Source organism: Pimephales promelas, chromosome 14 (assembly GCF_988280905.1).
Source record: "Pimephales promelas chromosome 14, fPimPro1.hap1.1, whole genome shotgun sequence".
Classification (NCBI taxonomy): domain Eukaryota; kingdom Metazoa; phylum Chordata; class Actinopteri; order Cypriniformes; family Leuciscidae; genus Pimephales; species Pimephales promelas.
The window spans coordinates 1,966,336-1,991,431 of record NC_142782.1 but is presented as its reverse complement, the minus strand read 5'-3'; the positions used below and the strand labels follow the sequence as shown (position 1 = coordinate 1,991,431).

The 25,096-nt window shown below is 37.1% G+C and overlaps 1 protein-coding gene and 1 long non-coding RNA gene across 2 annotated transcripts in view; both read left to right on the top strand.

The window, feature by feature from the left end:
* The window catches only part of LOC148973614 (uncharacterized), a 543,652-nt gene that overhangs the window by 288,622 nt on the left and 229,934 nt on the right, over positions 1-25,096 (top strand). The gene's annotated exons all lie outside the window — the stretch shown is intronic.
* nr5a1a (nuclear receptor subfamily 5, group A, member 1a) lies at positions 147-25,060 on the top strand. Its single transcript, XM_089119260.1, has 8 exons — positions 147-281; positions 1,479-1,612; positions 2,616-2,757; positions 7,873-8,345; positions 13,306-13,464; positions 18,657-18,776; positions 19,564-19,708; positions 22,435-25,060. Exons 2-8 carry the CDS (start codon positions 1,505-1,507, stop codon positions 22,689-22,691), a joined length of 1,404 nt encoding a protein of 467 aa, XP_088975386.1. The 5' UTR covers positions 147-281; positions 1,479-1,504; the 3' UTR covers positions 22,692-25,060.

Sequence of the window (25,096 nt, the reverse complement as noted above, 5' to 3'; positions counted from 1 at the left end):
TTTTCTTGCATTATATTAGGATCTTTGTTATTGTACCAATCGATCAATGGTGTAGGAGATAGGCAATTTTTTTTTTTTTTTTTTTTTTGCTGGACTGATAATAAAACGCCCGGAGCGCGCATCATCTGTCACATGAGCGCGCTATCCAATGAAGCCCTCTCCAGCCGTGTGAAGACGCGCACACCCGAGCAGACCTGAGACCTGTTAGATTCACTCCTGGAGTTTCTGGACGACTGAACGGACCGTGTTTCGTCGTCTGAAGACGCTCACACACATTAATGGTGAGTCTCTGCAATATATGGTTGAAAACAGTGATTCTGAAGAGAGTGTTTCTCATCGTCACGCATTTTAAGTTTCAGTTCTCACGATGTGAAGCACAATTACTATGTGATAGAAACATCGAAATTCAGGTGGATTGATATTTATAAAAAAAAAAAAATTAAAAATTGTTTCAAACAGCGCAGCATTTACCTGTGAAGTGAATCCATCATTATTATATTGAAGCATTTTTAAAATAGCCTACCGTATTTAAAATGATAATCTGCTGGTGTATCACACAAATAGCCTAAATTAATTTGATTCAATACATTTTCATTTAAAGTCATAGCCTATTGTTAAACATAGCAATGAAATAGGCTACTTCAGAAACAGTTTAATTTATGCTGGTTCAGTTGTGGATTAATAAATATCCTGCTTAATAAATCGAACTATTCACTGAAAAGGTTATTAAATGGAAACGGGAATAAGAATTTGTTTCCATTAAGCCTAACCTTCTTTTTATTATTATTAAATCAAGCTTAGCCTATAGCTTTTTCCATAATTTTAACATTTCCCTATTTAATTTCTGTGTTTTAACGCAAAACAATGACATTGCTGTGTCATATTCACAAAACATTAAGAAAACTAATTTAAAAAAAAAAAAGTTTTTTTTAAAAAAAAAGAGAGGAGGAGAAATTAGCCGAACGCTAAATTCCACCACATGTAAATTCAACAATTCGGCCTATTTACAAATGGAAATATTTATGTATATTTATACAATAAATTAAATTAATAAAAACCTTAGGCTAATCATACAATCGAATATTTATATTTATTATTAGAATATTAGAATTATAAAGCGCGCGCGCTTGATTGTGTGTGTGTGTGTGTCAGGAAACATGACAGGAGTCAGTATAATAAAAAGCCATCTTTCCTCTGCGTGTCAGAAGTAAAACAGATGCTTCGTGAGCTCTAGCATTATAATTTCTTTCTTATCATGTTTTTGATTGCACTGATACTCGTCGCTGTGTCTGATCATGATCGGGGACGCGCAGTGCGGTGAAGTTGTGTTGTGGAACTGATGTTTAGATTGACACTGTCGTCAGAATGCACGTGCACGAGCATAACCAGTCTTTAAAAGAGAAAAACATGTTATATTTCTTAACATTACCAATAATAATTTTAAGACTGTTTACCCCCCCCCCCCCCCCCCCCCCCAGGTGATCGAGTCGATAGTCGATGTGTGATGATGATGGAGTTCCCCGCAGATGAAGAGCTGGAGGAACAGTGTCCTGTGTGTGGAGATAAAGTGTCCGGGTATCATTACGGGCTTCTGACCTGTGAAAGCTGTAAGGTACGATCTCATCATATTTCTCTTTACGCATTTCTATAGAGCGCGTAAATAATAAACCACCGTTTATGTGCACTGAAAAAAATAGACTAATTATTTTATGGTACCTATAATGTTAAATATGTTGCTAAAAGCATTACTAAGTACAACAGTCTTTGTTAATTAGCCTATATTAATACAATTTATTTATTATTAATAATATTATTTGGTTGTATCATGTAGCTATGCAAATACATATGCTATTTCAAAAACTAAAATAAAGGTTCGACTTGAACCATTTAATTCGCCAAAGAACCTTTCAATGAGCAGGTCTTAAAATACTCACTGTGAGGAACATTTTAATCATCTTTTTCCACTATAAAGAACCTTTTATGCGATGGAAAGAGTCTTTTAAGGGTGTAGAGGGTATTTACATGTATAGTAATAACTACACTGAAAAAATATTTTTGGTTTAACTTAAAAAAGTAAGTAACCTGGGTTGCCTTAAAATTTTAAGTTGATTGAACTGGAAAAAGTGAGTTAATACAATGAAGTAGATTAATTTAATCATCAGAAACTCAAAACAATAAGTTATCTCAACTAAATAAATTATTATAAAGTTGATTTGACAAAAGAAAATATGTTGTGATAACAAATCTTGAAAATATTTTTTACAGTGTATAAATTATGCATAATTACATGCAACTAAACCAAACCTACATATAGTTAATTATTATCACTTAGTGCGGTAAAACTTTATTTTACAGTGTCCTTGTTAAATATGTTACACGTACATAGTAATAACAGTAAATTATGCATAATTACATGCTACTAACCCTCAACCAAACCCTTACCCTAAAGTAAGTGCATGTAGTTACTTAACATTAATCACACTGTAACAATGACACTTTCCAATTAAATCTAGATGAAAGCCCAAAACTAATTTCTAAGATTGCCTATTAATTATAACAGATTACAGTGCAACTGTTTGAGACGGAATATAATCCTGCGATCATTCTCATAACAGGGTTTTTTCAAGAGGACGGTTCAGAATAACAAGAGATACACGTGCACACAAAACCAGGACTGCGGCATCGACAAAACCCAGCGCAAGAGATGTCCGTTCTGCCGCTTCCAGAAGTGCCTGAGCGTCGGCATGAGACTCGAGGGTGAGAACACACACACACACACACACACACACACTAGAGGAGCCTCATGTCAATGTCCTGATTGTATTACTGTGAGTGTTGGAATGAGACTGAATATAATGCTTATTATGTGATATTATAGCATGTATGAAGCATCACTCCTCACTCAGTAAAATAATCACTTTAATTAACAACATGTTCTTTCTATATAATTGGGGTTAGTTGCATGTAACTATGCATAATTGACTGTTATTACTATAGTAACTACATGTAAAATGTGTAACAGACTATAAAGTGTTACCCCTATACATTTAAATTAATTAATTTATAACTATACATTTAAAGGAGTAGTTCACTTTAAAAAAAAAAAAACTTTGCTGATAATTTACTCCAAGATGTCCATGTCTTTCTTTCTTCAGTCGAAAAGAAATGAAGGTTTTTGATGAAAACATTCCAGGATTTTCTCCATATAATGGACTTCAATGGGAACCAAACGGTTCAAGGCCAGGATTCAAGGATTCCAGACGATGAATAAGGGTCTTATCAAACGAAACGATCGTTTAAGATAACAAAGTTTAAGTTTTATAAGCTCAAATGATCGCTTGTGATGCTCGTAAAAAGAAACGAATCTCATTTCGAGTCATTTGATTCATTCAACGAACAAAATGAACAAATTGACTGGGAAGAAGATTCGTTCATTTTGAACAGGAGAGTCACAAACGTACATCACAGAACAGAGCAAGGCGAGCATTTGAGCTTATAAAACTTAAACTTTGTTATTTATTTATTAAATGAGCGCTCGTTTCGCTTGATAAGACCCTTATTCATCGTCTGGAATCGTTTAAAGCCCTTTGAACAGTTTGCACTGAAACTCTCGTTTGGACCCCATTGAAGTCCATTATATGGAGAAAATCCTGGAATGTTTTCATCAAAAACCTTCGACTGAAGAAAGAAAGACGTGGACATCTTGATGACATGGGGGCGAGTACATTATCAGCAAAAGTTTTTTTAAAAGTGAACTACTCCTTTAAGTACTGAGTAATATTGAGTCACTACATATAAGGTTAGTTATTAGTTTGTAATTATGTATGTAGTAATTATGCATGATTTATAGTTATTATATATGTAGAATGACACTGTAAACAAAAGTGTTGCCTAAAATTCATATGGAAAAAAACAGGAAAACATTTAATGCAATATTTCATGATCATGAATTCAAATTATGTTTATTCATTCATTCATAGATGTATAACACATCTAAATTGTCCTCGATCAACTTAAAAGTAATAAATAACGTGTCTTGGCACAACATGTAGATTTATATCAGTAAACCAGTTAAATTGTCTTCCAAATCCATTCCAGTTGATTATTTGGAGAAAACAGTGTGTTATTTCTGTGCGGTGCGCGCGATTCCCAGGCCGAGTGCAGAGAAGCACCTGTTTCCGCGCGCGCCTGTGACACATTCCTCACGCGCTGATAAGACTCGCGGATTCATGGAGACTCACAAAAACCAGAGCGGAAAATATCCATATGAAGAGAAATATCGCCCTGACTTACTTACGCAAAACCGGGACCAGCATTCCTTGCTTTATTTGGCTTTTTAATCACCCTTCTCCTAAAATATCCCACTGCAAAATGTAAATAATATATAATGTGTCTTTAATACCAAGAACTTGCGTTTACTTAATCATGTGAGTGCCTTGAAAACATGCCTTCAAAAAAAATTGAGCGTCAAATATTATTCAGAATTTGGGTAACACTTTATTTTTAGGGCTGTGCAAAGATTAATTGCGATTAATCGCATCCAAAATAAAAGTTTGTGTTTCCGTAATACATTTGTGTAATTATTCAGTATAAATACACACACATTCTTGTTGTATATATTTAAGAAAATGTGTTATTCATATATAAAATATTTATATTTATATATAATAGAGATTATATATATATATATATATATACATGCATGCATATGTTTTTATATATACAAAATAATTATACACAGCACACACACATTTATTATGTAAAAACAAACTTTTATTTTGGATGCGATTAATTGCAGTTAATCTTTGCACAGCTCTATTTCTTTAATAACATATTTGTTAATAATGACCTTACAAGTTTCTATTAAACCCTCAAAATATGAGGGTTACAATTTATTTTAAGGTGTCTGTGTGATAGTGCAATTATACATTTAAGTACTGAGTAATAATATAGGGTTAAGGTTTGGTGTATGTAATTATGCATCGTAATTATAACTTGCATGTAACAAGGACACTGTAAAATAAAGTGTTAACAAAAGATTTGTGAGCATATTGCATTGTCTACATGAGTGATAATAACGCAAAGAAACATGCCTAATAGTGCCGACATAATTGATGTCCATGCTGTCATACAGTACAGAGAAATTATGAACAAGACAGAACCAACGAAATATGAATCACTGATTATGTTGTAGTTTTAGTGTATGCTTTTTACTCTCAGCATTACAAGTAAAAGGAACGTATAACAAGGATATTGTAAAATAAAGTGGTAACATTTCATTTTAGTGTCATTGTGTTACATGTACTTAATAACAGTAAATTATGTATAATTGCATGCAACTAACCCTCAACCAAACCTTAACCCTATTAATGTTACTCAGCACTTAAATATATAATTATACTGTAACAATGACACCTTAAAATAAAGTGTAAACATTAAAGTTATTAAGAGTTTTGCAACAAAACATCAACACAATAAGCACATGGATAGTACAGTAGTTAAAGACATCTACAGTAATTCATACTTTGCACGTGTACGTTTAACTTCATTTCCAGGAGATTAATTCTTCATATCAACAATTTAATTGCTGATATCTGAGTTTTTACTAGTAGAAATATCATTATTGATATCAACAATTGAAATTGCTATAGTAACAATGTTCATTTTTGATATCAAGAATGAAATTTTTACTAGTGACAATGTTAATTTCTGATATCATGGATGTGATTGTTACTAGTAAGAAAGCTATTTTAGATATCTGAAATAATATTGATATCAGAAATACATTTTCAGATATCATAAAAAAAAATTACTGTTGAATTGTTGATATCAAGAATAGACATTTCAACTATTGGCAATTAAATTATATCAGGAATTCGCATTTTTACTAGTAAAAACTCAATTCTTGATATCAACAGTTGATTTTGAATGGAAGCCTATGGTGAGATTACACTAGTGAAAATACAATTACAGATCTCAGCAATTATCATTTTTTGATATCAAGAATTTTTTTTATTATTATTATAATGCAAATTACAAACATACAATCATGACAGTTCGTAAACAAAAATTAAACAGCAAAAAAAGATAAACATCAGAATAAAATTAATTGAAAAAAAATAAATAAAAATAAAAATACATAGCTTAAATAGACAGACTTACAAACTTCATTATCTATAAAAAGAGAAATAATTTTCCTAGTTTTCACTTGAACATTTTAGAGTACAATTCAGTTGCTGACATAGCTTTCTTATTTATTTTTATTTTTTTAACCCGTTTAGGAAATTAATAAAAGTTAAAACGGCTCGCCATAGCACGTGACGTCACAAGTACCTCGTTCAAGAACGCTGTTCTCCAGCCACGAAACCCAGTAAACTAATCTTGCCAGGACGTCGCCATTTTTTATACAAAAGTTGGTGTTTCGAGGTGTAAATGACACGCCAGATAGTTGTTGTGCGATTGGTTGCACTAACCAGGTGAGATAGCCTTCACAGTATAGCGTTACACGTCTGTGCAGGGATCATCACTTAAGGTATTTCAACATTTGTTTGAATGTAATGGATATATGATCATGTGATTAATCATGTCTTTAAGTTAACCTGTAGTTTCGCCAATCAGCGCCACTAGCTTCGGCGAGTCCGCTGTGTGTGGGAGGCTAACTGTACGTTCACACTGCAAAATTCATTGAAAAATAAACGACTTCGGGGCACTTTGATATGGAAGCTTGTTTCCGCCACTGAATAAAAATAAATAAATAATTGCGACTTTTTATCTCACAATTCTGACTTTTTTTCTCACAATTGCGCAATTCTGACTTTATAATACATAATTGTGAGTTTTTATCTCGAAATTCTGACGTCTTTTCTCAGAATTGTGAGATATAAACTCGCAATTGCGACTTATCAGGCTAATTCTAAGGGGAAAATAAGACTACCCTTTTTCCCCCTCAGAATAGTTTATCTCACACAAATCTGACTTTACAACACGCAATTCTGACTTTATGTCTCGCATAAACACCTGCAATTGCAACACGCAATTGCGACTTTATATCAATCAATCAATCAATCAATCCTGACTTTATATCACGCAATTCTGACTTTATATCCTAATTCGTACGAAAGATTAAAAAGTGGCTAATTCGTACTAATTTGTACGACCTCACTCCTACGAATTCATACGATTTGTCTAAACCCACGTGATGGTTAGGTTTAGGGGCGGGGTCAGAAGTAGGTCATTCGTACAAATTCGTAAAATATGTAAGATTTAGCAAAATCGTACTAATTTGTACGAGTGAGGTCGTATAAATTGTTACGAATTAGCCACCTCGTAAAATTCGTACGAATTCCTGTGAGATCGGGTTGTTATATCTCGCAATTGCGACGTAATATCTCACAATTCTGACTTTATATATATCGCAATTCTGACTTTATATTACGCAATTGAGAGAAAAAAAAAGTCAGAATTGTGAGGTAAAAAGTCGCAATTACCGTTTTATTTTTCATTCTGTGGCGGAAACAAGCTTCCATACTTTGACACTGTCGCCGGTGTAAACGCAGCTGTTGTATTTTGCTAACAACAACAAAAGTGTGTGATAGGTTGTTTTGAGGTTTGTGATATCTATGGTTTTCAATTTACCGAGGAATTATTACTGCTCGATTATCTAAAAAAAAACCCTGTCTGCTTTACACTATTGAACTACCTTCACCTTGAGTTAATCCTAGTCTGTATTTCTGCAGCTAGCTCGCTAACAGACTTGATAGCTACTAGAAAGACCTGGAAGTACAGGACTCCACGTTGAAAATACCCGTTTGTTGCATCCATGGTAGTCACGTGACTGTGTTATAAGTTTGACTGCATCCTCTCTTTTCCCAGCTGTCCGTGCGGATCGAATGCGAGGGGGAAGGAACAAGTTCGGGCCCATGTACAAGCGCGACCGTGCCCTGAAACAGCAGAAGAGAGCTTTAATCAGAGCCAGCGGCTTTAAAATGGAGGGCAACGCGACGCTCATGTCCACCGCTCAGACGGAGTATCCTCATCCCGGGTCGCTCTCGGTCCTCCACCCCCCGTCCCTCTCGTCTCCGGAGTACGAGTGTCCTCCTCTCTGTCCTCCAGCCCTGAGTGTGGCGCTGCAGAGCTACGGCTCCTTCCCGGCTCAGTACCAGTACAGCGCTCCCAGATCCATTAAAGCGGAGCACCCGGATGTGTACTCCAGTTCTCCAGACTCCTCTCTGGGATACCCGTACCCTGACGGCTGCATGCCCGCGTCGCCTCACTCCAGTCCCATGAACGCCGGGCTCCCCCCGCTGGTGCTGGAGCTGGCCAGCTACGACCCCGATGAGGAGCAGGTACGAATGAGCCAATGCACACCTATACTTCACATTAGTGGCCTTTAACCATCAGGAACAAATGAAAAAACGTTTGCTGATAATTTACTCACCCCCATGTCATCCAAGATGTCCATGTCTTTCTTTCTTCAGTTGAAAAGAAATTAAGGTTTTTGATGAAAACATTCCAGGATTTTCTCAATATAATGGACTTCAATGGGAACCAAACGGCTCAAGGTCCAAAAGACAGTTTTAGTGCAAACTACAAACTGCTCAAAGGGCTTTAAACGATTCCAGATGATGAATAAGGGTCTTATCAAGCGAAACGATCGCTCATTTAATAAATAAATAACAAAGTTTAAGTTTTATAAGCTCAAATGCTCGCCTTGCTCTGTTCTGTGTGACTCTCCTGTTCGAACTCATTCATCATAATGAACAAATCTTTTCCCGAGTCAACTCGTTCATTTAGTTTATTGAATAAACCAAATGACTCGGAAAAAGATTCGTTCATTTTGATAAACGAGTTCGAACAGGAGAGTCACACAGAACAGAGCAAGGCGAGCATTTGAGCTTATAAAACTTAAACTTTGTTATTTATCTATTAAATGAGCGATCGTTTCGCTTGATAAGACCCTTATTCATCGTCTGGAATCGTTTAAAGCCCTTTGAACAGTTTGCAGTTTGTACTGAAACTCTCATTTGGACCTTGAACCGTTTGGACCCCATTGAAGTCCATTATATGCAAAAAATCCTGGAATGTTTTCATCAAAAACCTTAATTTCTTTTCGACTGAAGAAAGAAAGACATGGACATCTTGGATGACATGGGGGTGAGTAAATTATCTGCAAAAGTTTTTTTTAAAAGTGAACAACTCCTTTAAGTGCAATTTTGCGTTTCATAGACGTCTAATAGCCGTCTAAACCAGTCCTAAATATTTTATTATAAATGAGCCAATGCACACCTATACCTTTCATTTCATTTTTTATTTATTTATTTCGAACAACAAAAGATACAAATAAAGTAAAATGTGAAAATACAATAAGTATGCTGCGACATAATGAAAGAAAAAACAATATCTATAAAGTAGTAATGCAATTATTTCAATATGTTCGAAAAGGAGCGGGATGAAGCAGAAGCTGATTATTTTTCCCAACCATTACAGCTCAAACTGGAAAAATGAGAATATCTTGCAAAAGTTCAGTAATTCAACTTAAAAGGTGAAACTAATATATTATATAAACTCATTACATGCAAAGTGAGATATTTCAAGCCTTTATTTGTTATACGGATTACAGATATGAAAACCCTAAATTCAAAATTAGTATATTGTGAAAAGGTTTTCATATCTGTAAGTCATAATCATCCCAATTAAAACAAATAAAGGCTTGAAATATCTCACTTTGCATGTAATGAGTCTATATAATATATTAGTTTCACCTTTTAAGTTGAATTACTGAACTTTTGCAAGATATTCTCATTTTTCCAGTTTAGCCTGTGCATGGCCTTTCCCGGACAGCAACACAGTGTCGGTCTAGATCCGGCCCACATCTGGTAAGCGTGGAATCCACATGTACCAAATGTGCATTTATAAATAGACTATTTCGAGTGTAATATGAGATAACATTGTTGAATATAACAGAGATAAAGTAATTGTAGTCTTTTTTCTCGTATGGGAAACGGGAGTTCATCTAGATAAGTAATATTACTAATACAGTGTAACAAAGACACCTCACGATACAGTGTAACCGTTTTAAAGGGGTAACACTTTATTTAACAGCGTCTGTTACATATTTTGCATCTAGTTATATAGTAAACAGTAAATATATAACAGTAAATGATGCATACCGGTAGTTACATGCAACTAACTCTATATATATAGTAAGTATATGTTAATTAATATTACTCAGTACTTAATTGTATAGTTACACTGTAGCAAGGGCACTAAACTGAATTAAATTTTGATGTACAGTGTAAGTACACAATAAGTGCACAGTATCAAATTATTAATTTAAATGTTTGTACACACAGTAGTAAAGACACTTAATATAACACAGTCCATTTAACACATAAAATGACTCTGTAACCTAATTTATTTTTTCATTTGCATTTCAGTCAGACTGAAGGACATTTTTGACTTGAACAAATCCACTTCATTTAGATTATAAGTTTCTAAATGTAAGAACGCCAATAATAATTAATAATAATTCAAATATTGTGTGGCAGGCCTATGATATTTACAAAGTAAATAAAGTCTTTACAAGCCTGTATGACTTACTTTCTGCAAGAGAAGATCATTTTGTCTCAAAAGTTTTTTTTCTTTCTTTTTCTCCATATCATGATATCAGTATGCGGTCAGCATTAACATTGTTGGACCCCATTGACTTTCATTATATGGAGAAAACGCCACACAAACGAAACAGCACGAGATCGAGTGAATGATGCGTTTTATTTTGTATGCATTTAAAGAGAGGGGAATTCTGGGATTTCAGAAGATCCATAATTATGCTGTTGCTAATTCAAACCTGGTCAAAACAGACCAAAGACGATAAATGTAACATTTTTAAGAAATGAAATGTGCTATATTTCAGTTCAATGATGTAATATTTGTTTTCACTGTACCATAATGTTCTATTTGTTAACATTATTTAACTGCATTAGTTACATGAACTTATAATAATAATAATAATAAATCATGTATTACTCTTAGCTTAGTTTAATTACAACATGTAGCCTATTAAAATCAAAAGCTGTATTTGTTAACATTATTTAATGGACTCAGCTAACACAAACTAACAATAAAAACAGTTGTGTTTTTATATTAACTAATGTTAATAAATTGTATTAATTATAGTTAGTTAATGCATTACCCATGGGATTATATTATCACAACATTTTTCCTTTTGTCAAATCAACTAAGATAATTAATGTGGTTCAGATAACATCATATTTTGAGTTTCTGTTGATTAAACCAATCTTCTTCATTGAATTAACTCAAATTTTTAATTTCAAAGAACTCAACATTTCAATGCGACTTACTTACTTCTTTATGTTAAACCAACAATATTTTTGTACAGTCACTTTAGTGTACGGTCCAATTCTCACTATTAACTAGCTTGCATATCACTAGTATATTGGCTGTTTATTAGTACTTATAAAAGTTACAGATAATAGTTAGAATTGGACCCTTAAAGGAGTAGTTCACTTTTAAAAAAAACTTTTGCTGATAATTTACTCGCCCCCATGTCATCCAAGATGTTCATGTCTTTCCTTCTTCACTCGAAAAGAAATTAAGGTTTTTGATGAAAACATTCCTCTCCATATAATGGACTTCAATGGGAACCAAACGGTTCAAGGTCCAAAAGACACTTTCAGTGCAAACTGTTCAAAGGGCTTTAAACTGTTCGAACTCGTTCATCAAAATGAACGAATCTTTTTTCGAGTTATTTGGTTTATTCAATGAACAAAATTAACGAAATGACTCGAAAAAAGATTCGTTCATTTTGACGAATGAGTTCAAACAGGAGAGTCACACAGAAAAGAGCAAGGCGAGCATTTGTGCTTATAAAACTTAACATTTTTTATTTATTTATTAAATGAGCGATCGTTTCGCTTGATAAGACCCTTATTCATCGTCTGGAATCGTTTAAAGCCCTTTGAACAGTTTGCACTGAAACTCTCATTTGGAACTTGAACCGTTTGGTTCCCATTGAAGTCCATTATATGAAGAAAAATCCTGGAATGTTTTCATCAAAATCCTTAATTTCTTTTCGACTGAAGAAAGAAAGACATGGACATCTTGGATGACATGGGGGCGAGTGAATTATAAGCAAAAGTTTTTTTTTAAAGTGAACTACTCTGTCCTTTAACTAAAGTATGACCATGAAGGGTTACTATTTTTTCTTTAATATTTTGTATTTTCCATCAATTTCATGATAAAAAATATTTATTTATTTCCATACAAAATAATACATTTTATTAATAACATATATACTGTTTTTCAATGAAAAAGTGTTAAAAAACTGAGTAAAACTGTTGCCTTATTTGAAAAAAATCTTGACAATTCCACATTACTTAATTTTTTTTTGATTAAGCATGAAGTTTATTTACTTGATCATTTGAAGGCATTTTTTTGTTAAGTAATGGCTCTTTCAGACTGCACGATTTTCAAAGTAGTCAGGTCGCTGCTCTTTTCACACTGCATGACTATCTTGGCCAGCATTCAGTCGCTGCTGTGTTCACACTGGACGATGGATCGGCGACAGAAGGTTTCACACTGCATGACTTTAGAAAAATCGCCGACAGACTCTGTCTAGCACGCTGCACGCAAACTACATTTCACAACAAACACGCGTGAGATTTGAAAAGGAAACAACGCGCGACACCACACGTGCAAGACCGGAGTTCTCACGTGAGACTTTTTTTTTCGACCCGGTTGTGGTACAGCTGGTGAAACAGACACGAGTGCTCCTGCCAAATTTCTACTAATTTTTCTTCCATTTATTGTGTCCAAATAGACCGAGAAGAAGCTTTTTTTGTTGAAACAATGCCATATCATGTTGATATGTGATCTATAACTCCTCCCCGAACTCCCTGCTGCTCTGTATCTTGCTCTCTCACTGGCTGCCGGTGATCGCAGATGTAGTTTTCAGTCAAAACACTTTTCACACAGCAGGATTTTGAATCGCCGACAGGTCCAGATATTTAGCATGCTAAATATCTCACGGGCGTCGGCGACTCGTCGGTGATTCTCTCAGTTCGCGTCTTTGTTCATTCACACTGCGTGATTGTCACTCGCGTGAACGAGCGCCGATTTGCCTGTGATTTCGGGCATTTGTCGGCGATTTCTCAAAACCTGTCGGCGAGCCAAAATCGTGGCTAAAATCATGCAGTCTGAACTCGGCATAAGCGAACAACCCTTTTGACTTCTGCATGCACTCCTCAGTTCAGTTGTGTGATAGTGTGTGTGTGTGTGTGTTTGCAGGTGCGAGGGAAGATCTGTGCGTATCTCCACCAGGAGCAAAGCGGCCGAGGGAAACTGGACAAGCCTCGAGCCTTCAGCCTGCTGTGTGTCATGGCGGATCAGACGCTCTTCTCCATCGTGGAGTGGGCAAGAAGCTGTGTCTTCTTTAAGGAACTAAAGGTACAGCTCCCAGATAAGGCCATAATCCCAACAAGTGTTTTGTCTAATCAAAGTCAAAGTATTTTGGAGAAAGTCTGCTATTTTGTCGGCGAATCATGTATCTGCGTGAAAGATAACAGCGGGGACGCCGAGGCATTCAGATATTCTCGTCAAGCAGCTTTAAAACTAAGATTACATTTGAATGTTTCGATTGTAGTGGCAGCATCGCTGATATCTGCCTCGAAGCGTCACAGTCGCGAATTCTTGCTCGCTCTCCAAAGGTTTTGACTGGCTGTTAATGGAAGCTAAATAGCTAAATATATCAGATCTGGTCACTCTGTTGCTATTCACATCAGGGAGTCCATTCCCAAACAGATACAGTGTTGGACTTGCTCCGCTCTGACCTCTTATGAACACCTTTATCAACATACAGTCAAACCAAAAATTATTACCAGTGTGTGCAGGACACTATAGTTCATAAGTGAGGATTGCAAAATAAAGTATATTATACACAAATATTCCTCATATAGTGACTAGCAGTAGAAATGTCGGATCAAAAATGATTGGTCCACTTTGAGCTGATGATGTTCTGCTAAAGTGTGTTTTCTGTCTGAACAACATGAAGCATTGCTTGGTCACATGGTTGAGCTTAAACTCAACAGCTGACAGATATTCAACATAATTCATGTGTGAGAGTCAAACAGAAGGATCAAATATCCACTGAATTCTGCTCATGTTTATCACCATTTACTAAACTATAGCGAATAAACTGTGATCATGTTGAACACATTTTGGTTTGACTGTACGTTACAGTCGATAAATGCCCGCAGGCTGGAATGAATTCAAGAGAATCGTGTAGAATTAGAATTTGGAACTTTGTTTTTGCACATTCACACCTGCGTGACCGTCGCATTCCATTCTGTCGCCATGGCAACCAGCGTCAGGATTCCGAATGATGCGTAAAATGTTTCAGTTTTTGAAAACGCATGCCAGCGACTGACTGGACGCTTAATTACATTCCGCGCAGAAGATAACTCAGGAATCCCATGCAGCGCTCCCTCGCCGCCGCCGCATGGTGTGTGTACACTCTTAGAAGAAATGGTTCTATTTAGAACCAGAAATGGTTCCATCCCCCGCTTCATATATGGAACTCCAAAATGGTTCTATATAGAACCATTTTTTTTTTGGTAAAAGGTTCTATTGGCCAAGTATGGAACCCCAGGGTTCTATATAGAACCCAGAGGAACCCTTTTTTTAAGAGTGTATAGAACCTTTTAGGGGTTCCAAATACATAGCGCTGATAGAACTTTTTAAGGTTCTATTTAGAACCTTTTCTTCTAAGAGTGTATGTCCTAGTAGGTTTGTGCGTGACAATCTGAAGTGTGCCACTTGTGTGAGTGAGGTCAAGTGTGCAGGATTAGATGTGGATATTCGCTTCTGGCTGAGGTTGATGTATGTGACGCTACACTTGTGTCAGAGCACGTGTGGCCTTCAAACCAGTGCTGAATATGAGCACGACACACACAGGGTTGAGGGGGAGGAAGACGCGCGACTGATGAAGGACGAGAGGTCATAAATACAGCACTCGTTTTATGATCTCGGTTCATCTGGATGCTACAGTAGGGTTGCATTGCTGTGGATGTTCGAGTCAGCTTTGAGTTAAACCGACTGGACGTCACATTTATTATTGTTTTGAGGAGAATTATCGTAAAGCCTTTGAAATCTTTAGATTTTTTTTTTTAGATCATCTACTCCTATTCTACACGTTTTGGCCTGTTTGCAGTTTCTCACACACTCGTTTACGCAGCTTTGATATCAATCACTCGTCTGTGTATGTCGTTCCAAACCATGACTTTCTTTCTACTGTACACAATTCAACCTCACGTGATGTCATGAGCTCCAGCCAATCAGAGCAAGGCATGGGTTGAGGTCACCGGGTAAATCCTAATTTTTCTTTTTTTGCATTTTTTCAAAAATAAAAAAATAAAATCATTCACAAACAGTCACAAACAGTTTGAAGCACTAGTTTCTGACATCCAAATTTGCGTGTTGTGTTCTTCGTCTTCTTCGCTGGGTATTGGTGTGTGTGCTGTTTTGTCATTTCCGGTTCGTTTTATCACGTGATTTTTTCGTGACAAAACGTGGTTTGTCGACAAGATAGAATCGTTGGGTGACAGAGTTGTTGTCACCGACATTGTTTGCCCAACGTTTTAAAATCATGTATTGTGAACAAGGCGTCAGTCTCTAGTCTTTCTGTTAGTCTCTAGACTTTCTGTTAGTCTCTAGTCTTTCTGTCAGTCTCTAGTCTTTCTGTTAGTCTCTAGACTTTCTGTTAGTCTCTAGTCTTTCTCTCAGTCCCTAGTCTTTCTGTTAGTCTCTAGACTTTCTGTTAGTCTCTAGTCTTTCTGTCAGTCTTTAGTCTTTCTCTCAGTCTCTAGTCTTTCTGTTAGTCTCTAGTCTTTCTCTCAGTCTCTAGTCTTTCTGTCAGTCTCTAGTCTTTCTCTCAGTCCCTAGTCTTTCTGTTAGTCTCTAGACTTTCTGTTAGTCTCTAGTCTTTCTCTCAGTCCCTAGTCTTTCTGTTAGTCTCTAGACTTTCTGTTAGTCTCTAGTCTTTCTGTCAGTCTCTAGTCTTTCTGTTAGTCTCTAGTCTTTCTCTCAGTCTCTAGACTTTCTCTCAGTCTCTAGTCTTTCTGTCAGTCTCTAGTCTTTCTGTTAGTCTCTAGACTTTCTGTTAGTCTCTAGTCTTTCTGTTAGTCTCTAGACTTTCTGTTAGTCTCTAGTCTTTCTGTTAGTCTCTAGACTTTCTGTTAGTCTCTAGTCTTTCTGTCAGTCTCTAGTCTTTCTGTCAGTCTCTAGTCTTTCTGTCAGTCTCTAGTCTTTCTCTCAGTCTCTAGTCTCTCTGTCAGTCTCTAGTCTTTCTCTCAGTCTCTAGTCTTTCTCTCAGTCTCTAGTCTTTCTGTTAGTCTCTAGTCTTTCTCTCAGTCTCTAGTCTTTCTGTCAGTCTCTAGTCTTTCTCTCAGTCTCTAGTCTTTCTCTCAGTCTCTAGTCTTTCTGTCAGTCTCTAGTCTTTCTCTCAGTCTCTAGTCTTTCTCTCAGTCTCTAGTCTTTCTGTTAGTCTCTAGTCTTTCTCTCAGTCTCTAGTCTTTCTGTCAGTCTCTAGTCTTTCTGTCAGTCTCTAGTCTTTCTGTTAGTCTCTAGTCTTTCTCTCAGTCCCTAGTCTTTCTGTTAGTCTCTAGTCTTTCTCTCAGTCCCTAGTCTTTCTGTTAGTCTCTAGTCTTTCACTCAGTCTCTAGTCTTTCTGTTAGTCTCTAGTCTTTCTGTCAGTCTCTAGTCTTTCTCTCAGTCTCTAGTCTTTCTCTCAGTCCCTAGTCTTTCTGTTAGTCTCTAGTCTTTCTCTCAGTCCCTAGTCTTTCTGTTAGTCTCTAGTCTTTCTGTTAGTCTCTAGTCTTTCTGTTAGTCTCTAGTCTTTCTCTCAGTCCCTAGTCTTTCTGTTTGTCTCTAGTCTTTCTGTCAGTCTCTAGTCTTACTGTCAGTCTCTAGTCTTTTTGTCAGTCTCTAGTCTTTCTGTCAGTCTCTAGTCTTTCTGTCAGTCTCTAGTCTTTTTCTCAGTCTCTAGTCTTTCTGTCAGTCTCTAGTCTTTCTCTCAGTCTTTAGTCTTTCTCTCAGTCTCTAGACTTTCTCTCAGTCTCTAGTCTTTCTCTCAGTCTCTAGTCTTTCTCTCAGTCTCTAGTCTTTCTCTCAGTCTCTAGACTTTCTCTCAGTCTCTAGTCTTTCTCTCAGTCTCTAGACTTTCTCTCAGTCTCTAGTCTTTCTGTCAGTCTCTAGTCTTTCTGTCAGTCTCTAGTCTTTCTCTCAGTCTCTAGACTTTCTCTCAGTCTCTAGTCTTTCTCTCAGTCTCTAGTCTTTCTGTCAGTCTCTAGTCTTTCTCTCAGTCTATAGTCTTTCTCTCAGTCTCTAGTCTTTCTCTCAGTCTCTAGTCTTTCTCTCAGTCTCTAGACTTTCTCTCAGTCTCTAGACTTTCTCTCAGTCTCTAGTCTTTCTCTCAGTCTCTAGTCTTTCTGTCAGTCTCTAGTCTTTCTGTCAGTCTCTAGTCTTTCTCTCAGTCTCTAGACTTTCTCTCAGTCTCTAGACTTTCTCTCAGTCTCTAGACTTTCTCTCAGTCTCTAGACTTTCTCTCAGTCTCTAGTCTTTCTGTCAGTCTCTAGTCTTTCTGTCAGTCTCTAGTCTTTCTCTCAGTCTCTAGACTTTCTCTCAGTCTCTAGACTTTCTCTCAGTCTCTAGTCTTTCTCTCAGTCTCTAGTCTTTCTGTCAGTCTCTAGTCTTTCTCTCAGTCTCTAGTCTTTCTCTCAGTCTCTAGTCTTTCTCTCAGTCTCTAGACTTTCTCTCAGTCTCTAGACTTTCTCTCAGTCTCTAGTCTTTCTCTCAGTCTCTAGTCTTTCTGTCAGTCTCTAGTCTTTCTGTCAGTCTCTAGTCTTTCTCTCAGTCTCTAGACTTTCTCTCAGTCTCTAGACTTTCTCTCAGTCTCTAGTCTTTCTCTCAGTCTCTAGTCTTTCTGTCAGTCTCTAGTCTTTCTCTCAGTCTCTAGTCTTTCTCTCAGTCTCTAGTCCTTCTCTCAGTCTCTAGGCCCTGCCCTCTTTTTACCTGATTCATTCGTCCCATCTGATCTCCCTTGTTACCCTTCTGTTTTCCTATTTGTTCTCGTTGTGTTCTGTGTTCTCTTTCCTGTCACTGTGCCCGTGATCGTCACTTATGTTATTGTGCAGAAGCCTTGTCTGTTTGTCGTGCTTTGCTGTCGTGTTTTTCCCTCATTAGGGAGGTTTAAGTTTTGTCCTGGTTATTGTTTGATTAACTAAAGCCCTTCAAAAGTATTTTCAGTGAAAATGAACCAAAGACAGTCTCAAAAACACGGTTTAAAATCGCTAACATCACAAACTACCTTTTAATCAGATCAACGTGTGATCGACAACCAGTGGCCCTCTGAGCTGAGTGAGTGAGTGAGTGGAGGCGGGGCATACAATCGCGTATACTAAATAAGGCAAGGGTGTCGAGTTACATTCAAGCAATTTTACTAATATAAACATTTAAACATGTAATTTTGGTGATTGAAGATTATTGGGGAGAGTCACTTTAAGCCACAATATTATGCTTTAAATCAGTATCATAGAGACCTAATACTGTGAGCGCATAACAGCTCTTCATTTCCCATGATTTAGGTTGGAGATCAGATGCGACTGCTGCATAACTGCTGGAGCGAGCTGTTGCTTCTCGATCATATCTGCAGACAGGTGCATCATGGGAGAGACAACACTCTGCTGCTCATTACAGGACAGGAGGTGAGAATGAGATTATCCAAACTATCACATGTCATTATGAAAAAGCATAACATTTAATTTCAAAGAGCCTAATGAACGGGGGATCCATGTTAAACATCTCAAACAGTAAATGCTGATTCGTCAGTGACTAATATATCCGCCAGGAGGGAAAGAGGCGGACTCTTAGTGGGAGGTGGCCTTGAGACGCACAGCTTTGTTTGATGCGCTGATGTCATTTCCACTGAAATAGGAAGCTAAGGCAGGACATATTGAATGGCTCCGCCTCCTTTTCAAATAGCCAATAGCATTTAGTTTCCCTCACAGACTGACAGCACCATGGAAGCGAATCCGAGCGCTGATTATATGTTGTCTTATTATATTATCTGATTATTATGCCATCGAACAGTAAAACTTGAGCATTTGAGCAACTGAACACACACTTCTCTGACCCATATTGCTCCGTGAGTGTCAATGCTCGCTTCAGCCAGGTGTTTATAGCACAGGGGGCGGAGCTTCAATGTGATTGGACAAGCTGAAGTCCCTGATCCATTTCAGCAGAAGTGCTTTAAATGCTTATATCTCCTAAATGCACGTTTTGTCATTTGGTTTGATGCACACCAGTTTATTCATAACCTTAAGGCTAACATGTTCATACATAGAGCTAAACAACTTTTACTGTAGATTTAAATAATCTGTCTCTTTTTGGCTTCTACTGTGTTGTTATTTGGGCTTTTAATGCTCCAAACCTCATTGATGCATGAGCGGCGTTGTATAGAGGTGAAAGATCTGTGTGTGTGTGTGCTGTAAGGTGGATCTGTCGGCGGTGTGTGACGCGGGACCGCCTCTGTCCAGTATGGTCCAGAGAGGACAGGATCTGGCCAGGAGACTTCAGCTTCTTCAGGTGGACAGAAGAGAGATGGCCTGTCTGAAGTTCCTCATCCTCTTCAACCCCAGTGAGTCTGAGCACACACATCGACGGAGAACTACATTCAGCGCCATCCGGACAAAAAAGTGTCCAATCAACCTGATTTCCCTATACTTTTTATAATAATAATAATATAAACTTATTTCTATAGCACCTTGAAAAGTTACATCTCGAAGTGCTTCACATAAAAGAAAAGATAAGTACATTCAAATACGTAATACAAATATAAAATGTTATCAAAAGAGTAAAAAATAGTTAATCAAATAAAAGTTACCTTAAAAAAGTATATTTTGAGGAAAGCTTTAAAGGAGTAGTTCACTTTAAAAAAAACTTTTGCTGATAATTTACTCACCCCCATGTCATCCAAGATGTCCAGGTCTTTCTTTCTTCAGTCGAAAAGAAATTTAGGTTTTTGATGAAAACATTCCAGGATTTTCTCCATATAATGGACTTCAATGGGGTCCAAACGGTTTAAGGTTCAAAAGACAGTTTCAGTGCAAACTACAAACTGTTCAAAGGGCTTTAAACGATTCCAGGCGATGAATAAGGGTCTTATCAAGCGAAACGAATCTTTTTTCGAGTCATTTGGTTCATTCAATGAACCAAATGATTTGAAAAAAGATTTGTTCGTTTTGATGAACGAGTTTGAACAGGAGAGTCACGAATGTACATCACAGAACAGAGCAAGGCGAGCATTTGACCTTATAAAACTTAAACTTTATTATTTATTTTTTATATGGCCGATCGTTTCGCTTGATTAGAGCCTTATTCATCGTCTGGAATCGTTTAAAGCCCTTTGAACAGTTTGCACTGAAACTCTCATTTGAACCTTAAACCATTTGGACCCCATTGAAGTCCATTATATGGAGAAAAATCCTGGAATGTTTTCATCAAAAACCTTAATTTCTTTTCGACTGAAGAAAGAAAGACATGGACATCGTGATGACATTGGGGTGAGTAAATTATCAGCAAAAGTTGTTTTTTTTTAATTGAACTTCTCCGTTAAAGACAGACCATTTCAGAGTTTTAGTACTTAGTAAGATCTTTCAATCCAAAGATGTGAATTTAACTTTAGCTATCATAAAATACTGTTTCCAAACCATGTGTTCAAGAGCACCATTGTCCCATTTGGCCCATCAAGGGATTTATGCAGTAAATGTCTTTCCATCATAGTCGTCTTATTGGATAAAAAAAAGTCTGCCTCAATTGAGCGCATATGTTTTTATGCGCATTTTTATTTATTTATGGCCATCTTGATGTTTTGATCCAGCATTTTTTTATGCAAAATCCCAAAATGCGCAGAAAAATATACAGTGGAAGCAGCTAAAGACAATATAATAGAGTGTAATCAAAGAAAATGAATCCATATTAAAGAGTTGTGGTGATATAAAGTGATTAAAACTGATTAAAGAATGTTTAGGCATGTTGTCACACATTTAACATTGAATATAAAGTAAGTTTCTTCTTTCAGGATAGTACATTTGTTAAATCTGACCTTCTAGTCACTATTTTCAACACACTTTGATTTTAGGAGAGATGAATTGCAATACTTAAAGTGTATCCTAAATACATGAGTTTAATAAATTTTGCAAACACTTATTAAAATGAACAAAAGCCCCGTCTGAACGACAGCTTGCTCTTGTGCGCAGCAACAAACCCTTTCCTAGAAATGTTCAATTACAGTTTCATTAGACACAATAAACTAACATCTGAAAGGAGAAAAGCGAAAACATTTGAAAGAGGAAGAATTCGCCGTCTCTCGCTCGTCACATTGATTTCTTCATTCTTTGGCCGAATGAAAGCAGCTTTATTGAGTCATTTGTGTCCTTCAAACACTCTGAAAACATTATTCAACATTTTAATTACTGTGTGAAAGGCTCTTCTGCTAATGCTTTAAAGTGCTCCGTTAATGGGCCAGGCTATTGTCACCCTCACACACACACACACACACACACACACACTCTCGCTTCACTCACTCACTCTATCACACACATAAACACTCACACACACTCTCGCTTCACTCACTCACTCATTCTCACACACACACACACACACACACACACACACTCTTCTCTCTCACACACACTCTCGCTTCACTCACTCACTCTCTCACAAACACACACACACACTCTTCTCTCTCACACACTCTCGCTTCACTCACTCACTCTCTCACAAACACACACACACACTCACTCGCACTCTCTCTCTCAAAAAACACGCTTGCTTCCTCTCTCACTCTCTTTCTCTCTCTCTCACACACACACACATGCTCGCTTCCACACTCTCTCACTCACTCACTCTCTCTCTCTTACACACACACACACATGCTCGCTTCCACACTCTCTCACTCACTCACTCTCTCTCTCTCTCTCACACACACACACACACACACATGCTCGCTTCCACACTCTCACTCACTCACTCTCTCTCTCTCTCTCACACACACACACACACACAAGCTCGCTTCCACACTCTCACACTCTCTCACTCACTCTCTCTCTCTCTCACACACACACACAAGCTCGCTTCCACACTCTCACACTCTCTCACTCACTCTCTCTCTCTCTCACACACACACACACACACACATGCTCGCTTCCACACTCTCTCACTCAGTCACTCACTCTCTCTCTCCACACACACACACACGCTCACTTCCACACTCTCTCTCTCCACACACACACACGCGCGCTCGCTCGCTTCCACAGTCTCTCTCTCTCACACACACTCTCTAACGCTCTGCCTGCTCCTCAGACGTGAAGCTCCTGGAGAACCAGCCGCTAGTGGAGAGTGTGCAGGAGCAGGTGAACGGGGCTCTGCTGGAGTACACACTCTTCTCGTACCCTCAGTGTGTGGATCGCTTCGGTCAGCTGATCCTGCGACTGGCGGAGGTGCGTTCGCTGAGCGCGCAGGCCGAGGACTATCTGTGTTACACACACCTGTGTGGAGAAGTGCCCTGCAACAACCTGCTCATAGAGATGCTTCACGCCAAGAGGTCGACCGCCGTGTGAGATGTGCGCCAAATGGATGTCCAACCGTTTTCCAAATACCCAACGTGACGAATGGACAGATTTGATTGAATCTGTATTCCTTTTTATGCATGACAATCACTGACGGACACGGAGGCGTTTTTGTATTTGCAATAGTGTTTCCTTCTTAGTGCTGTTTTGTTATTCTCTGGGCTATAACGGTAATAACGGCGGAGTGCAACAGCTGGTTCCCAAAGTATTTTTTCCATTCGTTTCTCCAAAGGAAGTCTTTGTTAAAGCGTTGTAAGCCATGAAACAAGCCAACCAGCTTCGAGGAGAATCACAACATCACAAAAAACATTGATTTGAAGCAAAAAAAAGTGAAAAGCAACGGTCCTAGTACTGAGCCTTGGGGTACTCCACACTGAGAATCACTACACTACCAACATCCATTCGAAGCAAAAACGTTTTTGAAAATCGGTATCAGTGTTGTAGTCGAGACCACCTCATTCGAGTCCGAGTCGAGACCAGTGAGGGTTGATTACCTAATTTACTTTTATTTACTTAGAGAAATCCTTTTTTTTTTTTTACTGAATTTACTTAGAGTTTAAAAAATATGATCAGTTTAGGGTAAAAAGGCCGCATAGTAGGTGGTGTTAAAAGTAATTTTATTACAATTTGTCATGCGCAGTTGCACACTAGAAAATCAACAATCACTGGGCGTGTCAATCAATTTAAATTAAAAATATGAAAATATGGTCTCGAGACCAAGTCCGAGACGAGTCCGAGTTTCGAGTATTACAACACTGATCGGTATGATGGTACGAATGAGACAGATTTAGTGAGGGAAAGAAGTACAATCCCATGAAGCGTCTGAACACCATAATCGAATCAAAACGGAAAACACAGAGCTTATCTTTAGAGAGATTGTGTGTGTGTTAAACAATATATTTTAAGATAATTGCGAAATATGCACAGGGTGAATGCAGATAAAGTGAAATCTTTTTGTTAAATGTGCATTTCTTTCATTAACTTTAAGGTCCAGCTAAATTATTTCAATTTAAATATGGTTCAAAATGTGTTATTTTCCAGGAATATATATATATATATATATATATATATATATATATATATATATATATATATATACTAATAAATATTTTGAGATCATGCACTCCAGACAATTTTTTTTTAGGTAAAGTGGGCCGTCCCTAATTTATCAAAAATAAATCTGCATCTTTAATTTTAAAAGCACATTGTTTATTAACCTATAATTATACATTTATGTTAAAAACAATTCAATTATATTCAACGAATTTATATATTTTAAAAAAATCCCCAAAACACATTTTTAAAATTGACTCAATTCACGTGTAAAATTCAAAACAACTGATTGAACATGTTGTGTTGGATATCAGACTATTCACAAATCTGAATATGGATGGAAATGAACTATACAACATTAAAATGTGACTATAACACAGGCTGAATAAGAGGAACATTCAAAATTGTAAAAGTAACAATTTCTTTGCGTTTTATTCCCTTAACTGTGGTAACAAACAAAATAGGAAGTGTCACAATAATCTTTGTTGACATTTAGTGAGCAACATTAGAAATATTCTAATGTCAGAGGGTTTTCTACCAAGGTGTGGCCACGCCCACAAGTGTCATATTACATCCGCCAGAACTATTTGATCATTTAAATAAACAGTGTCACTTTAATTAATGAACATTGTTATGCTTTGTAAACCCCTTGAGCAGCTTCAGTCAAGCTTTAAACGCTAGACTGACTCGATTACGCCATTCGCGGAGCTTCATGGGAGTGGGCGGAGCTAAAGTGCTCTTTTGGTTCATTCTGCTCGTTTTGACTCTCTGATAGGTGGAATTTTCTCTACAGCATCATGGGTAATGTAGTTTCCACTGTTATTTTAAAATGAAGTTGAAATAATGTGGGCTGACTTCTTTAACGGAAGCAAATAAAACCATTAATTACGACCTCGTAGCTCACAGCAGCAGGGCTGTCTTTTATGGTTTATATTTCTCGTTAAATATCACGTTTTTTCACCCTAACGGAGAAAATGAATGGAGTTTTTTTAGTTCTGGAACCGATTGTTGCACTCCAAGGGCGATATTTATGTATCTTTGTTATATACCATATTGCTCCTGTGCTTTTAAATGGAGGAAGAGTTTTGTACTTTTCTTGTTCGTCAATTCAATAGCTATTTAAAAAAAACGTCCACAAAGGGCCCGTCCAAAAGAATCAAATTAAACGAGAGAAGGTATTTATTGAGATAATGTAATGAACTGTATCTATGAAAGTATTTAAAGCACATTTTACATAGATTGCAAATTTATTTGTCTTTCCATTTAACTGAAAAATTTGGTCGCAATAAAATAATAAATAAAAATCACGCGGTTTGTGTGAGAGTGTATGTGTGGGAAGAGTG